Genomic DNA, 19,276 nt, shown 5'->3' with positions numbered 1-19,276 from the left:
CACCGGTCACTGTTAAAGCATTTGGAGGCTGTTGCTCTGCTCTTATACAATCCAGATATTGTAATTGTGACAACATCTGACCACAACCTCATCCAAATAAGTTAGACAAAGGGATCTGAGCAGGGATTTGTACATGCGCGATGATGTCCAAAAGAAGAAGTTAGGAATGAGAGAATGTCTTCAATATTTTCTGACATGATCAACAGCCTCCATTAAATCTCCCCTTTTTAAGCCTCATTATGTTAAGTTGTAAATTTGTTCGAGAACATGTAAAAAGTGTTAACTGCGTGAGTGTTAAATTAGAGCTATGTTACCATTAACTTTGGCTGTTCGACCAGTGGTAGGAGCTTTCATGAAATTTTCTCTTTAAATCTTAAATTAGTCGAGTCCAATGAATAATCTTTGGATGTCAGTTGATGTCTTGGAACGATGCAAGCTGACTTTTGTGGAAAATGTCCCCATGTCACGTGACATAAAATTCTCACAGAAGCACAGCAGATGCAGTAGCTCTGCTTCCTGCTGCAGTGGCAAGGTTCCATTTCCACGATGACCCGACTCTGAACCCATTGGCTGAAGGCTTCACCGACCCACATTCAGTGTAATATGTTGTTATTTCATGTTCATGTATTTTTATGTCGTTTATATAATTATGTATTTTAGACCTTCAGATCTGTTATCTTGTACAGTTATCCATCCCCAAGAGAATTATACCTGATTTCTCTTTCTGGCAGCTCTTTTTTTTTTACAAATATGCACCAAAACAACAATTATCGCAACCAACAAGAAAGCTGTAGGAATAGTTTACTGTAGTTCAAGAGTTACTGTCCTGTTAATGGAAAAAACTAGTACCTTTGGGGTAGTTTTTTTTCCTTTAGAATAACTTTCTTTTAACTTGCCTGGCAATATAATTAGATTGAAAGAAAAAAACATGTCTTTTCTCTGAAGTTGTTTCTTTCGCCAGCACTACTGCAACAATAGTTGCTGTTGTGAGAAGCACTCACACTAATACTGTAAACTGTGGCCAACTTGACTTAAGTCTTTTTATACTCCACCTTCTTTGTCACCTGCAGTTTTCTTCCACTGTAACGTTGGATGCTCTCAGCTTCGTTTGCGCTGTATGCCGCCTTTTGAGTTTTAGTGCATCTTTAACTCAGCTTAGACATCAGATTAGAAATCAGTATTTCCTCACAGCTATTAGAGCTCCTGGGGCCTTCCAGGAGCTAAAACTTTACAGAAAAAGGATTTAAAGCAATATACAAAAAAGGAAACTGTTCTTTAACATTAAGCATATGACCCTTTTATGATAGACGCTCTGAATACAAACAATACAGCACCTTTTTTTTACTTTCAGCGCTTTCCCGCTGGTGTAAGTGCTATAACTCATTACACGGAATCAGAATGGAAATGCTGAAAGGGTTGCTAAATAAATGCATTCAAAGCTTACATTTTAAGATAACTTGACTGCAACATAATCATTTGAGGGGAATTAATACCTTAGCATATACATGCAGGTATTTAACAAGAATTAAAAAAACTCAAACTTCAAATTTGTCCTGGGATGAGATTTGTTTAATCACACCTTGATCCATTTTTTGGTTAAATTGTTCTGATTTTCTTACTGGATCCACTGATTAGCCATAACAATATGACAACAGACAAGTAAAGTGATCACTTGTAACAACATAATGTTCTGCTGGGAAGAACTGCATCCTGGCATTTACAAGAATGTTGCTTTGACACGGTCACCTCATCCCCCCCCCCCCCCCCCCCCAGACAGAGATCTAATGGCATCTGTAAGAAGCGATCCCAAACCACTAAGACCCCACCCCAAAACCCTTAGGACGCAAAGGATGTATTGCTAACATCCTGGTGCTCCAGGACAACCTCACATGTTCCCTGTCCACGCCCTGACTGGTCGAAGCTGTTGTGGCATCATGAGAAGGACCTCACTATCATACGGGTGGTCATAATGTTATGGCTGATCGGTGTGCCTTTTTTTTAGCTGCCCTTGTTTTGACACTTACCTGTAATCACGAATGGGTTTAAAATGAAGCATGTATCTCTCACAAACAGACTTTTAAAGCTTGATTAACTGGTATATTGCTTAGAATACGTAGTACCTGCTCTGTATTATTGAATAACATGTTGTGTTTACATGGATCTGTGTCTCAGAGGAGACTACTGAGCAGGTGTCGCTCCGGTATCTGCTGCTTAAAAATGTAGCCACCTTTGCACTCTTAGTGTTACGTGTTAATGTTGTAGAGTAGCAGTGATTGACCGCTGTGTAGTTGTTAAAGGCATTGTTTTGGAAAATCCTGAAATGTGAATTCAGGGAACGATGGAGGTTTAACAGAGACTTGTGGAGTCTGAAGCTCACTGTGAGTCAACTATTTGAACTGCTGAATTTGGAAAGGCGCCTCTGAGCTGTTTCCAGGGTCGATTAATCTCTTCTTGGCCATTCTCTCTCCTCCTTTAGCTCCCCTCCTCACCCTCCACCTCCCCTGTCCCCTAAAGCTTGTCACTTCTTTCCATTTTTCTCTGTCTAGCTCTTACATTTCTTTCCAAGGTTATGTCTGTTCACAACAAGTGTACTGAAAATGAAAGTGCACTTACATTGATGTCTCTGTGTGGAATTAAAGGTCCTCTCTCAAATGCTATCTCGTCTCTTGGTGTGTTTAGTTTACATGGTGTGACTTATTAATTGTTGAAGCATATCCAGGGCTGATTTGAAATTAAATATGTCTCAAAATAAGTAGCACCAGCTCTTGGGTTGACCTTTTCAAATCTTTTTTCCTCAGTTTTAAGTTAGTTTTGCTTGAGAAAATGAGAACGGTCCTTTGTTAGGGTGATGGGTCTCTATTGTCATTAGAGCTACACCAGCTATGCTCATTAAACAGGGTCAGCTCCCATTAAGCACAGTGCAGGCAGAGCTGGCTTGATGTGAGCAGATAAGCTGGAAAATATGAATAATATCAGCCATTATCCACCTACATCCAGCCACGACATCTTGCAGCTCCACCAGTGCTGCTGCTGTTGACACAGATAGTGGGCAGCGTCCGGCCGCTTTTATTTGCTTGATTATAAAGAAAATAGCCTGCAGCGTCATTCACCCCCTCATGAATCCACACCAACCTCCTTTATGCTTTTCTGGTGAATTTTATTTTAAAATGTGCCACCACGAGACTGACATTTGTGACTGAGAGTGAGTGATGTTTCATCAGCTATTAAATATACTGTCATTACATTTCCATCCCTCTGAGCACATTCTTGAGCTCTACCTAATGCTCTCTTTCTTAATAAAATATTGGAAAGTCTGTTTTGGAAATGTATGTACAGTAATGGGAGGACAAAAATACACCCTCTTCCAATTTCAAGGTGTCATGTAACGGGGTATAATAGAAAATCGATTAGTCCTTCATCACCCAGTGTAGCCATCTCTTTAAGTGCAGAGGTTTTGGTAGTTTTTTGGGTCTGGAATATTGTCCATGGGAGAAAACCTCTTCTCTTTAAAAAGAGCATGGCAGCACTGCATATGTTTGCAAAGTTACATTTGGAAAAAAAAACACAAGACATCTGGAAAAATGTCCCTTGGATAGATGAAACCAAATAAAGATTTGGTTGTAATGCACAGATGATGTTAAATGATGCAAACAATTACATTATGTTATTGTGAAGATGGTTCTACAAGTTGTTGAATCATGGGGTGGTTTTTCACACTCAATACAATCAGGATTAAGCCTGTCTGTCATGTGTTGTTCGCATGAGGTTGTACCTAGAATGACCTGGTTTTGGATTGTATGATTTTTTTGTTCTGTCACGATACGTAAAGTTTTAAGATGAATGTACTTTCTTTTTCACACGACTGTATTTGTTTCTTGCAGTTTTGTTCTCCCATGTATTTGTTGTTTCTTGAGCTAACTGGCAATGAGTGAATATAACAGGGTAGACAGGGGAGGGAATCAAAATAAACCAGAGCATCACTCTCAGTGTGACCAAGGCCAGTGGCTTGTTGGCCTGCAATTTTCATCATCCATAACTTTAAAATGATCTTATCATTACTACTAAGTTTACTGAAATCCAATTTAGTTCTTTTTGCATGGTTTTGTCAACAGAAAAACAGACAACACCACAGTCTTCGCCATGGCTTTCACTTTAGGTGGTGAAATAGCCCCGTAATGCTGCCAGGTCATTAACTTCCCCGGGAGCCTTTATCACACTGTGAGCATGTTAGCATTTACGTCAAGGTGGTGCTGCACAGATGCCATGACAGATTCATCTCCCTGCTTTCTCTGTACATGATTATATAAGTCATAATTCACAAAAATAAAATATTCACCATCTGTATGGATAGTGTGAAGAGGGCTGTTGTCTATCAGTTTGTCCCTGTGGATGGTTACCTGAGGCCATCAGCAGCATTTTAATATGTTCTCTTTCTCTCAGTGGCTAATGAAATGGTGAAGTGTACTACTTCAGCTGAGTTCAATTTCATTTTGAATAGCTGGTCTAATTAGTAATAACTTATCAAAGGAATAGTGCATGTCAAATTCACTTTCCAAAGTTTGGGAAATATACTGTACTGTACTGTATCCACAGTAAATATGTTGGCTAGTTGGAACTAGCAACTAAACTGCATAGCTTAGCATGAACTCTGAAAATGTGAGTATTGCAAAGCGACTGTGTCGACTAGCAACAAAATACACTTGTTGATGCCACTCATGTATGTTCAGTACTAATGTATATTTGGAAGATTCGTGGCTTAGCAAAAGCCCTTAGCATATACGAAATAGCTAACTATGCTAAGCAATGTTTTTTGTCCAACATCATCAACTTCTTCGCAGTATGTCTGGCAGAACCAAGCTAATGAGCTGAGATAAGGAGGAGTTGACTATAACAGTTGACAGTATAACTCTGATGGACTGAAGTGGGAAAGAAGATGGATGGATGGATGGATGGATGGATGGATGGATGGATGGATGGTGATGATGGTGACTTTTAAAAGAGGATCATATTCCATTGAACAGAAGGAGACTGTGGATCATGGTCATTGAAAAGGGTAGACAAGTCCCATGGTCATGAAGGCAACAGAAGTCGTGGTTCTCACTTTCTGTCTTAATCTACAAAATCCCGATCCAGTGTCACAAATCTTTATCTTTTACAGATACAGATTTTCCTTTGTGAACACTGGGCTTCTTACTAACAAATATATGGCCATGCAGTTGCTGGCCACATCAACCTACTGTGTCAAAAATCTTCTTGAATAGAGGATCTGGTTCTTTTATAACCATTTTTGTGAAACATTTTGAAAACATCCGAACAATCAAAATTATTAACACTTCCGAAGTAATCATTTCAGACATTTTCTAAGACTGAGCTAGCTGTCACACATTTCTTGTGCATTATGACATTTTTACAACAACTATTGATTGGCAGGTCATACCATGTCATTCCGTTTTTTACTTTGACTTAATGAGCATAATCCATAAGAAGCATAGTCAACTTACATTTTACAGAAATCTAAACTATTTGAATGAGCAACTTTACCAGTTTCGCTGCTCATTAAAACAGTTCTTGTGCTGTGTTGTGGCACACCGGCTACAGTGGTTTGGCCCCTGATGTGTGCACATCCAGTTGTGTTTGTCAGCAAGAAAACCTCTTTATAGACTGAGAGGAAAGACAGCTTGCTTGGCTATTTCCTGTCTTTCATCTGAAGCTAAGTGGACAAGACACAATGTTGATCATCAAAATTCTGTCCAGTGTAATAGTTAATGATAAATGGACTGCATTTACATAGCATTTATCTTGTCTTGTTGACAACTCAAAGCGCTTTTACACTGCAAGTCACGTTCAGCCTTTCACACGCACATTCATACAGCGCTTTTTAGTGTATACTGTAAAAAAGGAACATTATTTAACTTATAGCAAACGTCTCTGATTCTTCTGTTTACAACAGACTTTTGCTCCCTTTCTGCTTCAGCCTGTGTGTCCATTGCACTTTTAGCCCTTTTGACTCATTTCGTTTGTGACCAAATTATTTTTAAACATGATGTCTGCTTCAACATTTAACAGCTTTTCCTATAAGGAAATGACACCCAGTCTGTTTTTGTCAGTAGCTCATGTTGGAAGCCACACATACTGCAGCTCTCAGCTCCCTCTCTGGGTCATAATTGAAGCCATTCGTGGATCAGGTGGAATTCTTGGATTTTGGCCTCACCTCAGATTCCCAAAGTGTGTTATTTTCTCAGTTTCTTTCCTCCAGCCAGGACGACTGTTACATCAGCCGTGGTTTCCTCCCTCTTTCTCTCTCTTCTGTGTCCCTCCTTTCCATTCCCAGAAAGTCCTTCAGAAGAAGAGGTCAGCAGCTTGTGGTGCTGAACACATCAGCTCGCAGCAGATGTGGAATATTCCTTGAGACTGATAGTTTAATAAGGCGAGAAGAGCCTGCAAAAGTAAGTCAAACCCATATTTTTCTCAGATGTGGCTGTTAAGGTCAATATCATCACCGACTTTATAGGAAGTTTGTGTCAGCTTGGGTACGTTTATGGATGAACATCATGAAGGAGAATTTATAGGTTGATATAATCTCATGTATAAGCAGAAGGACTAGACTGTACACACACTTAAAGAGGTCATTTGCTATTGAAGAAAACTAATCAATGAAAACTTATCATCAAAACATGTCTATAGAAATTAAAACTGCTTAAATTTGCATTTAAAACATGAGGCATAATAGATGCAGAATATAAATTCAGCATTTTCATGAGCAATTCTTTTTAATTCTATCTTTACTTGTGAGCAACAATGCCATCTTAAAATGTTCACAACACTGGTGTCCTCGTTTTTTCATCAGCACAACATTAGTGATAGTCTAAAAACAAGGAGAATAAAATCCAAGTGACTGAGTATTGTGGTGAGCAACAGAAGGACTTTGCAGTTTGAAGTATTTTTTTTTTCCTCTATTCGAATCGATGAATTGATATGTTTGTTCTAATCTCTTTATTATTCTTTATTGCACACTGCTCTCTATAAGCACGGCCAGAATACCATGATTAGTGTGTAGGGTAGGTCATTCAAGATTTAATCAGAAAAGAAATGTTTTGCTGAGAAAGATTTGCTCCATGTGTAAAAGTGTTCACGGTAAATTGTTCTGCTTATCTTACCCACTGATTTTCAACCTTCGTTTCAGGAGCACAACTTCTTGAGGAGATGATGATCGCAGAGTTTAAACTGATGACACACCATGTCTTCATTATCCTGCTGATTGCAACTGTAAAGGCTCAAGTCAACCCAGGTAGACACTTATCCACATATTTCGATCATTAATGTTAATGAGGAAAAATTCCACTCTGCCTCCTCACCCTGCTGACTCTTTATGTTTAGTTTTTATGTTTGCCCAAAGCAGGGGTGTATTAACTGCACTTATGGAAGTGTCATATTAAAGATTGAAATCCATTTAAACCAGAATTCAATGGAGCATGTTTAGGTGGGTGGGCTCAGAATGCAGGAATATAATGTGAGCACGTGTGTGCCTGTGATAGCATGTGTGGTTTACCTAATGGTCAGAGAGTAAATATCCTCAGAACAGGCAGCGCTTTCACAAGCAGGGGGGCATTTGTGGGGGAAAATAAAGTTGAAAATTTGTAAGTGTATTTCTAGGTAACACACACAGAGACCTCCACACACATTCCCTCACACGCATGCACTCATTTGACAAGTTGGAATATTTTCACAGTCAAAGGCTTGCTTGTTCATCTGCTTCCTAAAGGCGCATGAGAGGAATTTCTGTGGAACTGTGAATAAAACACAAACGTCCCCTTAATTAACAGGTAATGATAGGGATTAACAGGGGCTCTCAGGTAGCTGCACTGGGCTACTGTACAAAAATGGCCACTAAATTGCATTAACACCGTAAGATTTCTCCTGTTGGTATTGAATCTTTTAACAAACAGAACCTGATCAGGCCTTAAAATCTAAAATGTTTCTCTTACATCTCTGTGGTGGAAATCATGAAAATGCATGAAAAACGAAGAGCAGGCAGCTCGGTGGACACTCCCTTCTCATTTTGCTTAGACTGGCACCTACACAGTGATGCCTCTGTTTGGCTTTAGAGGCCTTGCAAGGCTGCAGGAAGAAGGCTGGGGGGGGGAGGGGGCCCTGACCACTTTGCTCTCAACTCTTCAAGTCCTGCAAATATATAAAAAAAAAGGCTAAAAACGTACATGTGACAGCATTTACTCTGTCACCCTCACGTGCACAGACACATATATACCTAATGTTTGCCACATGTGTGTCAGTGATGCCCTGTGTGTTTACAGAAATGTGTCGCTATCCTCTGGGAATGAACGGCGGGCAAATACAGGATGAGGACATCTCCGCTTCCAGTCACTGGTCTGAGTCCACTGCTGCAAGATTTGGAAGGCAAATTGTTTTATTCAATTTTTCTCATGGAAATGCTTCTAACAGGTCAAAAGACCGCATGTGCGATATAGTTCAACTTTATAACCTTCCTGTCCTTTGATGCCAGCTTTTTTTTATTGATTTATTTTTTGTCATCTTTGTCGTCAGGCTTGACTTTGACAACGGAGACGGTGATGGGGCCTGGTGTCCTGACATCATGTCAGAGCAGGGTGGCCTGAAAGAGTATCTCCAGGTGGACCTGCGTACGCTGCACTTCATCACACTGGTGGGCACCCAAGGTCGCCATGCTGACGGCATGGGGAATGAGTTTGCCCAGAAATACAGGATCAAATACAGCCGTGACGGCAGCAACTGGGTGGGTTGGCGTGACAGGAAGGGAAGGCAGGTGAGCATATCTGGATATCACTGTTTCACCGTTTCTTAATGTCTGAAACTGTTCTTTCATGTCAGATTTCATGAAGTAATTTACAATATATTGCTCATAATTTTATTTTGACGTGGGCAAAGAGTAGAAATGGATCAAAAACACCCTGATTGTCAGAGACTGGATTGGCTTTGTATATCACAGTATTCTGTAATACCGTTTTTTAATAGGCTAACCAGTTTCGCTCTATGACAAAGACTCTCAGGTAAAGTATTTACTGTGGAGAATTATCTAAAAAAGAAAGTACATCCTGCTTAAAATTCCACAGTTTTATTTATCAAGACGCATTAAAAAAAAACATTTTAATCCTTACCAGAACTTAAACGTGGGAATGTACAATCTCAGATGAACAACAACACATGATATTTTACACTCAATCATAATTTATTTACCAGAAACAGAGCCTAAATGCAGAAGCAGCGTGTACAAAAAATATGTACACCCCACAATACAGTAGCTGCAAGTTATTGCTGCCACCTTCAGCATCAATAACGTGAAGTAATCCTTTTCTTTATGACGTCATCAGTCTCTCATATCCTTATGGAGGAATTTTGTACCCCTCTTTACAATATTGATTCAGTTCATTTAGGTTTGCAGAATCAACACCTTGATTCTTTTCTTTTTCAGACATTCTGTTGTAGATTTACTGCTGTTGTGATCATTGTCCTGTTGATGATCCAGTTTCAGCCAAGCTCTAGCTATCAGTCAGATGGCCTCACATCTGACTCTAGGACACTCTGGCACCACAGTGGCACCACCGTGCCTGACAGTTGGTATTTTGTGTTTGTGCTGATGTGCTATGTTTGGTTTTGAGCTGTGCATTATGACCAAACATCTCCACTTTGGCCTTTTTTTATTATTTTCAGATAGAAGAGGCTTTCTCCTGCAACCCTTCCGAACAAATCTTACTTATTCAGTCTTTTTCTAATTGTAACTTTAATATTTAACATGCTAACTGATGCCAGGAGAGTTTGGGATGTAGCCACTGGGTTTTGAAATTTCTCTGAGCATTGCAAGGTCTGACCCTGAGGTGAACCTGCTGGGACGTCCACTCCTGGGAAAACTAACAGCTTCAGTTGTCTTGAATGTTTTCCACTTGTGAATCATTTTTCTCACTGTACAATGATGGACTCCAAATAGTTTGGAAATGGCCTTATAACCCTTCCCAGAATGATGAGCGGCAACAATTGCTTCTCTAAGCAAGTCATTCCTCCTTGGCATTGTGTTAACACATTCTTGAATGCTCCAGACCAGCAAACTGACAAAACTTTATAGAGGTGCTCACACTGATGATGATCAATTCATTTTGTACATTTGATTAGCAGCTCCTGGCTGCTCCTTACCGTCTTCGTTCTAATGGAAACAGTAGAGGTGGACTTGGTTTTTCACAAACTACTTATGCACTTTATCTTAGTTTTTGTTAAATAAAGGCACAATGTAATATTTTGTCTGTTGTTGTTCACCTGATGTTGTATTCACGTCATTTTAAGACCTGGTAAAGGGTCATTATGTCCTGATACATAAAACCTTAAAGTTGAGAGAGGCTGGACTATTTATTTTATACCACAAATGGAGCACCGCGATAGTTCTGGCAGACCACGTAGTCAACGCGCCCTTTGCCTATTGGCTGACGCCGACCCAACCCTCATGGCTGTCCACAAACCAACTGCGCTTATGGGTAATCAGCTGCTGCTCGCAATTGGATGCTGGCATTTGGGGCGCTTCATTTAACTGGTTTGCTGTCACTGCTCTTTTTGCTTTCTGCTTGCACCCACCACCTCCCCTGCTCCACCGACTTTTCATTGCAAACAATGTCATACTGTTGTCATTGTTGCTTGCTCTGTTCTAGGGGGTTTGTTGCCTTTACAGCAAATGGAAGGCACTCCTCCTGAGGATGCTGCTGTTCCCTGTCTTGGCTTCCATGGAGCTCATGGAAAGTCGGGAACTTCCTCCGAACAGAGCCATACCGCCAAACACAAATTGTATGCATTCAGAATAAGCTTCTGAATTTATCTCTGTTTCTCGTCTCATTTTGACGAGAGTGGTTCTGACAGAACTGTAGATGTCAGGCCACAGGTTGATTTCCCACAAGCTGACTAAAAAATGTCAGTCCTAAAGACTAAAAGAATAAAAGAAAGTCATAAAATGGGATTGAATGCGTTTACTACTTTCGCCCTTTCGTTCCGTTACTTCACATGCCATTACAACAAGTATTCATAACTCTGTTGAACAGTTTTGATGAGTTGTTACTTTACAGTTGAAATGTTACATATGAAACATACAGTGGATTATAGGTACAACACAATGAAAGAGATTAGTAATTGGATGTTTGACAAGCTAAAAGAGAAAAAAAATTAGTATCACACTCATGAAGTTGTTTTTCCTTGTAATAAGTACACATTGATTTTAACGGTTTCAGTCATATTTAGAATGTCCAATATTTGTTATGCTGGACTTTTATAATAGATTTTCCACTTTTATTTGATCAGTTGATTACGATGATGAGTCGATCTGCAATAAATCTTTTCTTGCTGGTTCCACAACAAAGTGCAGAGATTTTTATTCACCGAGATGAAGCCTTAAGTCTGCGTACTTTGACGGGATTTGTTGTCTATCTATGACATTTTGCTCTGTCTAAAAAGCATCCCCTTGGCTCTCCTCTGCCAGGTCATCGAGGGCAACAGAAATGCATATGACATTGTTCTGAAGGATCTGGAGCCTCCCATTATAGCCCGTTTTGTTCGCTTCATGCCCGTCACCGACCACTCCATGATCGTGTGTATGAGAGTGGAGCTCTACGGCTGTGAATGGCTGGGTTAGTCATAACTCTCCATGAAATATCCTCATAATATTCAGAAACCTTCCAGTTTACAGGGTCTGAATATGTTTTACATGCTGAACATTTTGCTCTTTCACAAAATTGATCCAAAAATATTGGTCTGCACATAAATCAGTCCTAATAGTTCATTATTGACTTTCCCATTTTAGACGGACTGGTGTCTTATAGCATTCCAGATGGACACCAAATGATCTACAGGGGCCTGGATGTCTTCTTTAATGATTCTGTATATGACGGAGCGTCAGCTGAAAGGTCTGCATTTAATGTTAAACGGGTAGAAGGTGTGAGTGCATTCAAATTCTCTATAACTGAAAGAGGATGGGATCTTATAAGAAAAGCAGTCATCAATGCACATTTTTTTTTAAATAAGAAAAAAAACTTGTATCATGTTTTCTTTTTATTACTTTCTTTCTTCCTTTCTTCTTCTTTTTTTTTTTAATCAACTATACATCCATAATTGCATCCCTTTGCCAGACTGACGAAGGGCCTTGGCCAGCTGACAGATGGCACTTGGGGACTGGATGATTTTCTCCACAGCCATATCTACAGTATGTGGCCTGGATATGACTATGTGGGCTGGAGCAACAAGACTTCCCCAAAAGGTTATGTGGAGATGATCTTTGATTTTGACCACATGCGAAACTTCACTTCCATGAAGGTAAGAATTCAGACCAAGTGACTCTGAGGTATTTCATGGGGATGAAAAAGTGGGATGGTTTTAAATTTGCTGAGCTAACGCTGGGCAGGATGGAGCTCTGCTGTGACATTCTGGGCAAGCACCCATCCTTTGTGGCTGCTGCACAGTTTATTGGGGGTATAAAATGTAATAGAAAAATGTTATAGAGGATATGGAAATGAGATTTTTCTCTGCATAGTCCTTGAAGACTGCAACATAGTAAGACCCTGGTTTAAAAATAAATATATACAGTACATACATATATATGTGTGTACTTATGTATATTTATACTTACATGTTTTTGTTCTCTAAAAGAGCTTTCCACCTTTTCAGGTTCACTGCAACAACATGTTCAACCGTGGAGTGAGGGTGTTCAGACAGGTCACTTGTTACTTCCGGTCAGGGTCAGAATGGGAGGCTGACCCTGAGACTTTCAGGCCCGCTGCTGACCACACGAGCCAAAGCGCTCATTTTGTCACCGTGCCTCTCAGGGATCGCACAGCCAGGACCATCAAGTGCCGTTTTCACTTCAGTGACCTGTGGATGCTGTTCAGTGAGGTGGCCTTCCAGTCAGGTAAATAAAGATCAGGTGTGGGTGTCTCCTCAAAAAGCTCTATAATTCCACAACATAAGTCAGCTGTCAGATTGTTTGCTTCAGACTTCTCCTTTCTGATTTGGCTGTTTTTGTGGTTCAGCTTGTTGCCCCTTTGTGTCCTTTGCTTTCAGGCTCTGCTGTGTACAACACATCCATGACTCCTCGCAAACGAGGACACGGCAACACGCCGTCAGGTAAGTTTTTTGGGGTTTTTTTAAGCTCAACACTGAAATTTAATCGATGTGACGGTCAGATGGTGGAGGCAAATGCTGGTGATAATAAGTGCAGAATGGATTATTAATAGTATTACCTATTCGGTTTGTCATTTTAAATTTGAATTAATTTTAGTTTGAATGAATCTTTGTTATACACCTCACTATAAAGGGATTTTGATTCAGAAGTGTTTTCAGTTTGAAAGGTGAAAGAAAATGTTTCCTGGTTAAACACTGCCCTCTGTTGGGAGTATCAGAAGCTACTTACCATTAGAATGAATAGCTGACTTCTTACCTTATCTGTTCAAAATCTGTTAAAAGATTATTAAAGAATATACCATAACAACGTGCATGAAATTAATCTCAACAACTAATTAATCTCGACCCTCAACTGTTATCTGGTTTGTCAGGGGATGATCCCACTCACAAAGTGGATGACAGCAATACAAGGATCTTGATTGGCTGCCTGGTGGCTATCATAGCTATCCTATTGGCTATCATAGTCATCATACTGTGGCGGCAGGTCTGGCAAAAGATGCTTGAGAAGGTGAGAAAACTTTTTGTTTAATTTTTATCATTTATTTTGTATTCACGTCTTGTTTAAAGAGATTTCATGGAAAGCATAAGTTCACTCTTCACGTTTCGATCAGCTTTGTGATACAACAGACGAAACTCTGATAATTTAAAATAAAAATATCTTTCTCCATATTGGACAAAAGTGAACTTTTGTTTCTCTTTTTGGAGCAGAACTTTTACAAAAACATAAGGGGCGAAGGGAAGCTTACACTTCAGGCTTGTTGCAAGGAATAGAAATCTTTTTTAAAAAGAGTACATGCATGTGTGTGCGTGTATGTGTGTGTGATAAAATGAAAAAAATTAAGTTTGTGTAAACAAGAAAAAATAAGGGCCACCCACATACATATGTGTTTACTTCCAGACACAGATAGGGATTCTATGACACAGTATTAAATACCAGTGTCCCTGTTGAAGAACAAATTAAAGATGATCCTCTGCTAATGTTTTAAAGTTTACCGAATCTCTTGTGTTATAACAAAACTGAACAGGCTTAATGTGCTGAAATCTGGACCCGATGTGAAAGCCTCTTTCTTTCTGAACTCTAAGTCAGCTTTATATCTGTTTCGTTAATTATCTTTATCCATTCATCGACTGACCATTTTCTTTAGATAGCCTTCTGCCATAGTTTTTCCCATCTTTAGAAATAGTCATTCCCATAGTTACACCCCGCAGTCTCAAATAACATTTTATCGGTGTACCCCCGGTATTGTATTTGTAGTGGGGTAATGAAAACCTAGAGAAGCCGAATAGATGAACATCAATTCACATTCTAATTTACACAATGTTTTTCATCTCTCGCCAGAAAAGAAAGAAATAAATGGCCTTCTTTCTCCTACCTCTCTTTAATATTCAATCCGGCTTATCCTGGAGTGAACTGTTCTATAATTTGGAGATCACCTGCGACAGGGTGATGAAGGGGCTTCTTATAGAGCCACCTTCAAGATACTCTACACTTAAGCCTCCAGAGATCCGTTTGGGTGTTGATTCAAATAGTACTGAACTTGAAGTAATCTGTCAAAGTCACTTTTTCCGCTAATGAATGTTTTCTCTGTCTGGATTCAAAGCTCTCAAACGCCCCCTTGTGTAGAAATGTCTGTTTGATTGAGTCATTTTTAGTTTTTATTTGAAGCCTTAACATTATTTTGGAATTTGATGTGAAAATAATCACTGTAAAGCCCACATTCCTGTCTGATCATGAGCAGATCAGGCTTGATTTGTGACAATCAAAGTGTAACGTGTGCACATAACCAGAAAAGGAATTTACATCCACACGACCTTGTCAGATCTGTAGGTGATTATTAGACATAACCTGCACTCTCTCACACACATGTAGGCATCCCGCCGCTTGTTGGACGACGAGCTCACAGCTCGTCTTGCCATCCAGACCCGGGCTCTCTCTTTCCATCACTCCTCCTTATCCAGCGAGGGCTGCTCCACCCCAAACTCCACCTATGAGAGAATCTACCCCCTCTGCGCCGACTACCAGGAGCCTTCTCGCCTCATCCGGAAACTGCCCGAGTTTGCGCAGTCCACCGAATACCTCGGTACAGTAAGCTGGCAAAAGAACACCGCCTAAATGTCTTTGATAGCAACTTAAGCTTCAAGTCCTCCTCTCTTTCTTCTAGAGTCAAGCATGTCTTGCAGAGCACTTGCAGGCAGTTCAGACAGTGCTCCACATTATGCCGAGGCAGACATCATCAGTCTGCAGGAGTCCTCAGATGGCAGCACGCACTCCATCACAGCTGTCAACATGAATCTTTTTGCTGGCACTGATTCATCTATGAGGGAGTTTCCAAGAGAGAAGCTCACCTTCAAGGAGAAACTGGGAGAGGGCCAGTTTGGAGAAGTATGTTCAGTTTTGTAGCTCTAATCTTTGTTGGAATGGCTTTGCATTCTCAGCCATCTTTATGCTGGTGTCACTTTAAAGCTATCATTTATAAAAAATTAAGTTGTGTGGCGAAATAATGGGACTTTACACTACATACTGATAAATAAGCAACACCAAGTGTTATTAAAACAGATGATTTCAAACGGTGCCGAATGGATAAAGGACTGCTTTTCCACACAGGTGCACTTATGTGAGGCCGACGGCATGCAGGACTTTTTGGATGAGGATTTGTCCATTGAGGGGAACAATGAGTCACCTCTGCTTGTTGCTGTTAAAACGCTGCGGGAAGATGCAAACAAGAATGCAAGGTAAAAGCAAACTAGCGCGAAACATTTGCCCCCAGCTGTGTTCACTGTGTTGTGAGTCAGGTGGTAAATTCCACACGTTTGTCCCCGGCGTGCTGCAGGAACGACTTCCTGAAGGAGATCCGCATCATGTCCCGTCTGAGGGACCCAAACATTGTCCGTCTGTTGGCGGTGTGCGTGGACACAGATCCTCTGTGCATGATCACTGAGTACATGGAAAATGGTGACCTGAATCAGTTCCTGTGCGGTCTCAGACTGAAGGAGGCCCTTGATGAAAAAAAGCCAGAAAAAGAAGATGGGAAGGACATGGTCGGGTAGGATCCTAGCTTAACACTCAGCTCCTAATGACTGTCCTGGAAACAGTTGATATGTGCGTATGAACACTCCAATCAGTATTTCCTGTCTCCTGTGATTCATGTTCATAGTTACACTAAATTGATTGGCATGGCAGCGCAGATTGCATCTGGTATGAAGTACTTGTCGTCTCTCAACTTTGTCCATCGTGATCTGGCTACCCGCAACTGCCTGGTGGGGAAGAACTACACCATAAAGATTGCTGATTTTGGCATGAGTCGCAACCTGTACAGAGGGGACTACTACCGCATCCAGGGCCGAGCAGTCCTGCCCATTCGCTGGATGTCATGGGAGAGCATCCTCTTAGTGAGTGATAAGAGGGCCTGAAACAAACTGACAAGAAAACATTTTTACCCAATTTGTCCATTAGACCCTGATGGTTTTAGATACAAGCCTAACTTTAGACTGCAAAGTATTTAGACTTATCCATAATCCAGAAGACCATACAAAATAATTTGACTCAATGGTAGTTTGTCTGTGTGGCCCTGTGATGGACTGGCAGCCAGTCCAGGGTGTACACCGCCTCTCGCCCGATGACCGCTGGGATAGGCTCCAGCACCCCCCGCGACCCGACCGATGGATTCAGCGGGTATAGAAAATGGATGGATGGTAGTTTGATGGGCCCTGTGATGGACTGGCGGCCTGTCCAGGGTGTATTCTGCCTCTCGCCCAATGACTGCTGGGATAGGCTCCAGCCCCCCCGCGACCCGACCGATGGATTCAGCGGGTATAGAAAATGGATGGATGGATGGTAGTTTGATGACAGCAGATCTGTATATGGTGATATTGCTGGATTTTAATGAGGGAATTCAGAACTATAAAAGGTCAGCAAAGTGGACAGATACTATTGTATGTAATGCTGGTCCACTTGACTGAACTTCTGTATTGCAGCTATAATTTTTCAGTGTGTGCAAGCCAGTATAAATCCCAATTTCTCCTGTTGACCACAGTCCTCCGATTTGCATTCTGATAGGTAGCATAGACTTCCCTTCAAGTCCCTTCAAGAGGATCAAGTCGTAGTGGGGATCTGGCCCCAGCAGACCCCCAACACCCCTGCTAAAGGGCTAAATGACCATTACCATTTGATTCTCATACAAAAAGGGGCACCTTGATGGGTAAAACTGGGATTAGGCCTAAATCTGTGCTAGATTCTTTCAGACATTAAGCTGCCTATCGACTGTCCTTTCAGGGTAAGTTCACCATGGCCAGTGATGTGTGGGCATTCGGAGTAACTCTGTGGGAAATTCTCACTCTGTGTAAGGAGCAGCCTTACTCCCAGCTCTCTGATGAGCTGGTCATCGAAAACACAGGCGAGTTCTTCAGGGACCAGAACAAGCAGGTGAGCGTCACACAGATAAATGCTCCCTCTACTGAATGCCAAAAATGCCATATTTTGCCATTATTCCACATATATTACCTTAAATTGCTGCTTTTCATGCTGTGAAACACTTTTTGTCTTTTTAAAATTATAAAAAAGGTTTTTTTTAATGATAAAAAAAAAACACTTCTATAAAAAGTGGCACTTTAATGCACTTCATGAAAACAATGCCAAATGCAAGAAAAAGTCACATTTCTAAAGTCACTGGTTGAACGTGCTAGGCCTGAATGCTGTAAAAAGTATGCATGTTTCAACTACACTACTGACACAGCGCTTTTTGCCGTGTGAGAAATGTTGTTTTTAATTTAATCCTGTAAAATGAAATCGGCCACTTTTGGTGTTCCATACTTTTCCTCCGGGGTACATTCTGTGTCAGTCATAGTGTGTTCATGGTACTCATGTTATTTCTACTATATATGACATGTTGCAAATCTCTGTTTTGTATTTTAAAATGAAAAAAAAGGTTCTGCCCATGGGGCTAATCACGATCATCCTATTTGCTGATTTTCTTCCTGCCTCCAGGTGTACCTGCCAAAGCCTCCATGTTGTCCTGACGGAGTCTACAACAACCTCATGCTAAGCTGCTGGAAGAGAAATGCCAAGCAAAGACCGAGTTTTGAGGAGATACACACTCAGCTGATGGAGAGCATGGCATAGCAGATGACAGATCTAACTTCTTTCGGCAATGAACTGTCTCACTTGACTCCTCCAATGTGGATGCATTTGGAATTAATTTGGAGTCAGAGGCAACGCCATTTGTCAGTGCTTGCATGTGCCAATGGTGCTGTAAATATTTGAATATACGAAGAATACACTATACACTTGAACAAAGCCCCATACTGTAGATATCATGCAATTATAGAGCAATCACAACTCTGTGTATTTATTAATTCTGTTTATTTCTTATGCTACTGATAGAGTGCTCCATGACAGTCCTGGTAACACAGTTGTGAATATATATTTTTTTACCTTCATTTCTGTTTATGCTTGGTTATTTAAACATGAACACATGGCATGATAAGGACGTTTCTCTGCACGAGAATGTCTTTAACTGTTCAAAAGCTCTCTCATGTTTTATAGACACATTTTTGTACCATTGCAGAAACATATGCTCTGTATAGTTGATAAGTAGCAAAAATAAAGCATCTATACCTGTCAAACCAAAAATATTTGTAAATAAAGAGACTTATTTAATCATGTTACAATTCCTTTGTTTTTTTCTTCGCTGAATTCTTTGCGTGTTAAGAAAACAGCTACTACAGCTTTGATAAGGTGGACTCTCAGTTTCACTGAATACTCTCAGTGAATGTCTCTTCAAAAATTTTAATTAGTGTAGTAGAATAGATTTCTATAAAGTGGGGATTATTAATGGGTCTGTAAACTACTCATCAAAGTTGTCCAGATTCCATCAGCAGGTGCTCTTCTTTTGAAAAATCATTTCTAAACATAATTTTTCTCCAGTTTGGAATAACAAGTGTATACTGTGTAAAAGAGGGTTCTGTGCGGTTGTTACTGGGCAGAGAAAGGCTTTTGGTCAGTCTTAGATTGTATAGACAAAGGAGGGAATTTGTTAGAATATGAGCTATTCATTGAACTGTTCACCAATAAATTCAG

The 19,276-nt window shown here is 40.4% G+C and overlaps 1 protein-coding gene across 1 annotated transcript; it reads left to right on the top strand.

Annotated features, from left to right (window-relative positions):
- The first annotated feature begins 7,227 nt into the window (after positions 1-7,227).
- ddr2b (discoidin domain receptor tyrosine kinase 2b) lies at positions 7,228-18,838 on the top strand. Its single transcript, XM_075482393.1, has 16 exons — positions 7,228-7,288; positions 8,313-8,415; positions 8,563-8,800; positions 11,507-11,654; positions 11,828-11,930; positions 12,153-12,336; positions 12,688-12,928; positions 13,081-13,143; positions 13,572-13,708; positions 15,071-15,286; positions 15,365-15,583; positions 15,806-15,933; positions 16,032-16,244; positions 16,356-16,590; positions 17,474-17,623; positions 18,185-18,838. The coding sequence occupies exons 1-16, from the start codon at positions 7,228-7,230 to the stop codon at positions 18,317-18,319; spliced, it is 2,574 nt and encodes an 857-aa protein (XP_075338508.1). The 3' UTR covers positions 18,320-18,838.
- The last annotated feature ends 438 nt before the right edge of the window (positions 18,839-19,276 follow it).

Source organism: Odontesthes bonariensis, chromosome 14, assembly GCF_027942865.1.
Source record: "Odontesthes bonariensis isolate fOdoBon6 chromosome 14, fOdoBon6.hap1, whole genome shotgun sequence".
NCBI classification, from domain to species: Eukaryota; Metazoa; Chordata; class Actinopteri; order Atheriniformes; family Atherinopsidae; genus Odontesthes; species Odontesthes bonariensis.
Note: the sequence above shows the minus strand (reverse complement) of the source record. Positions and strands in the feature narration are given on the sequence as shown.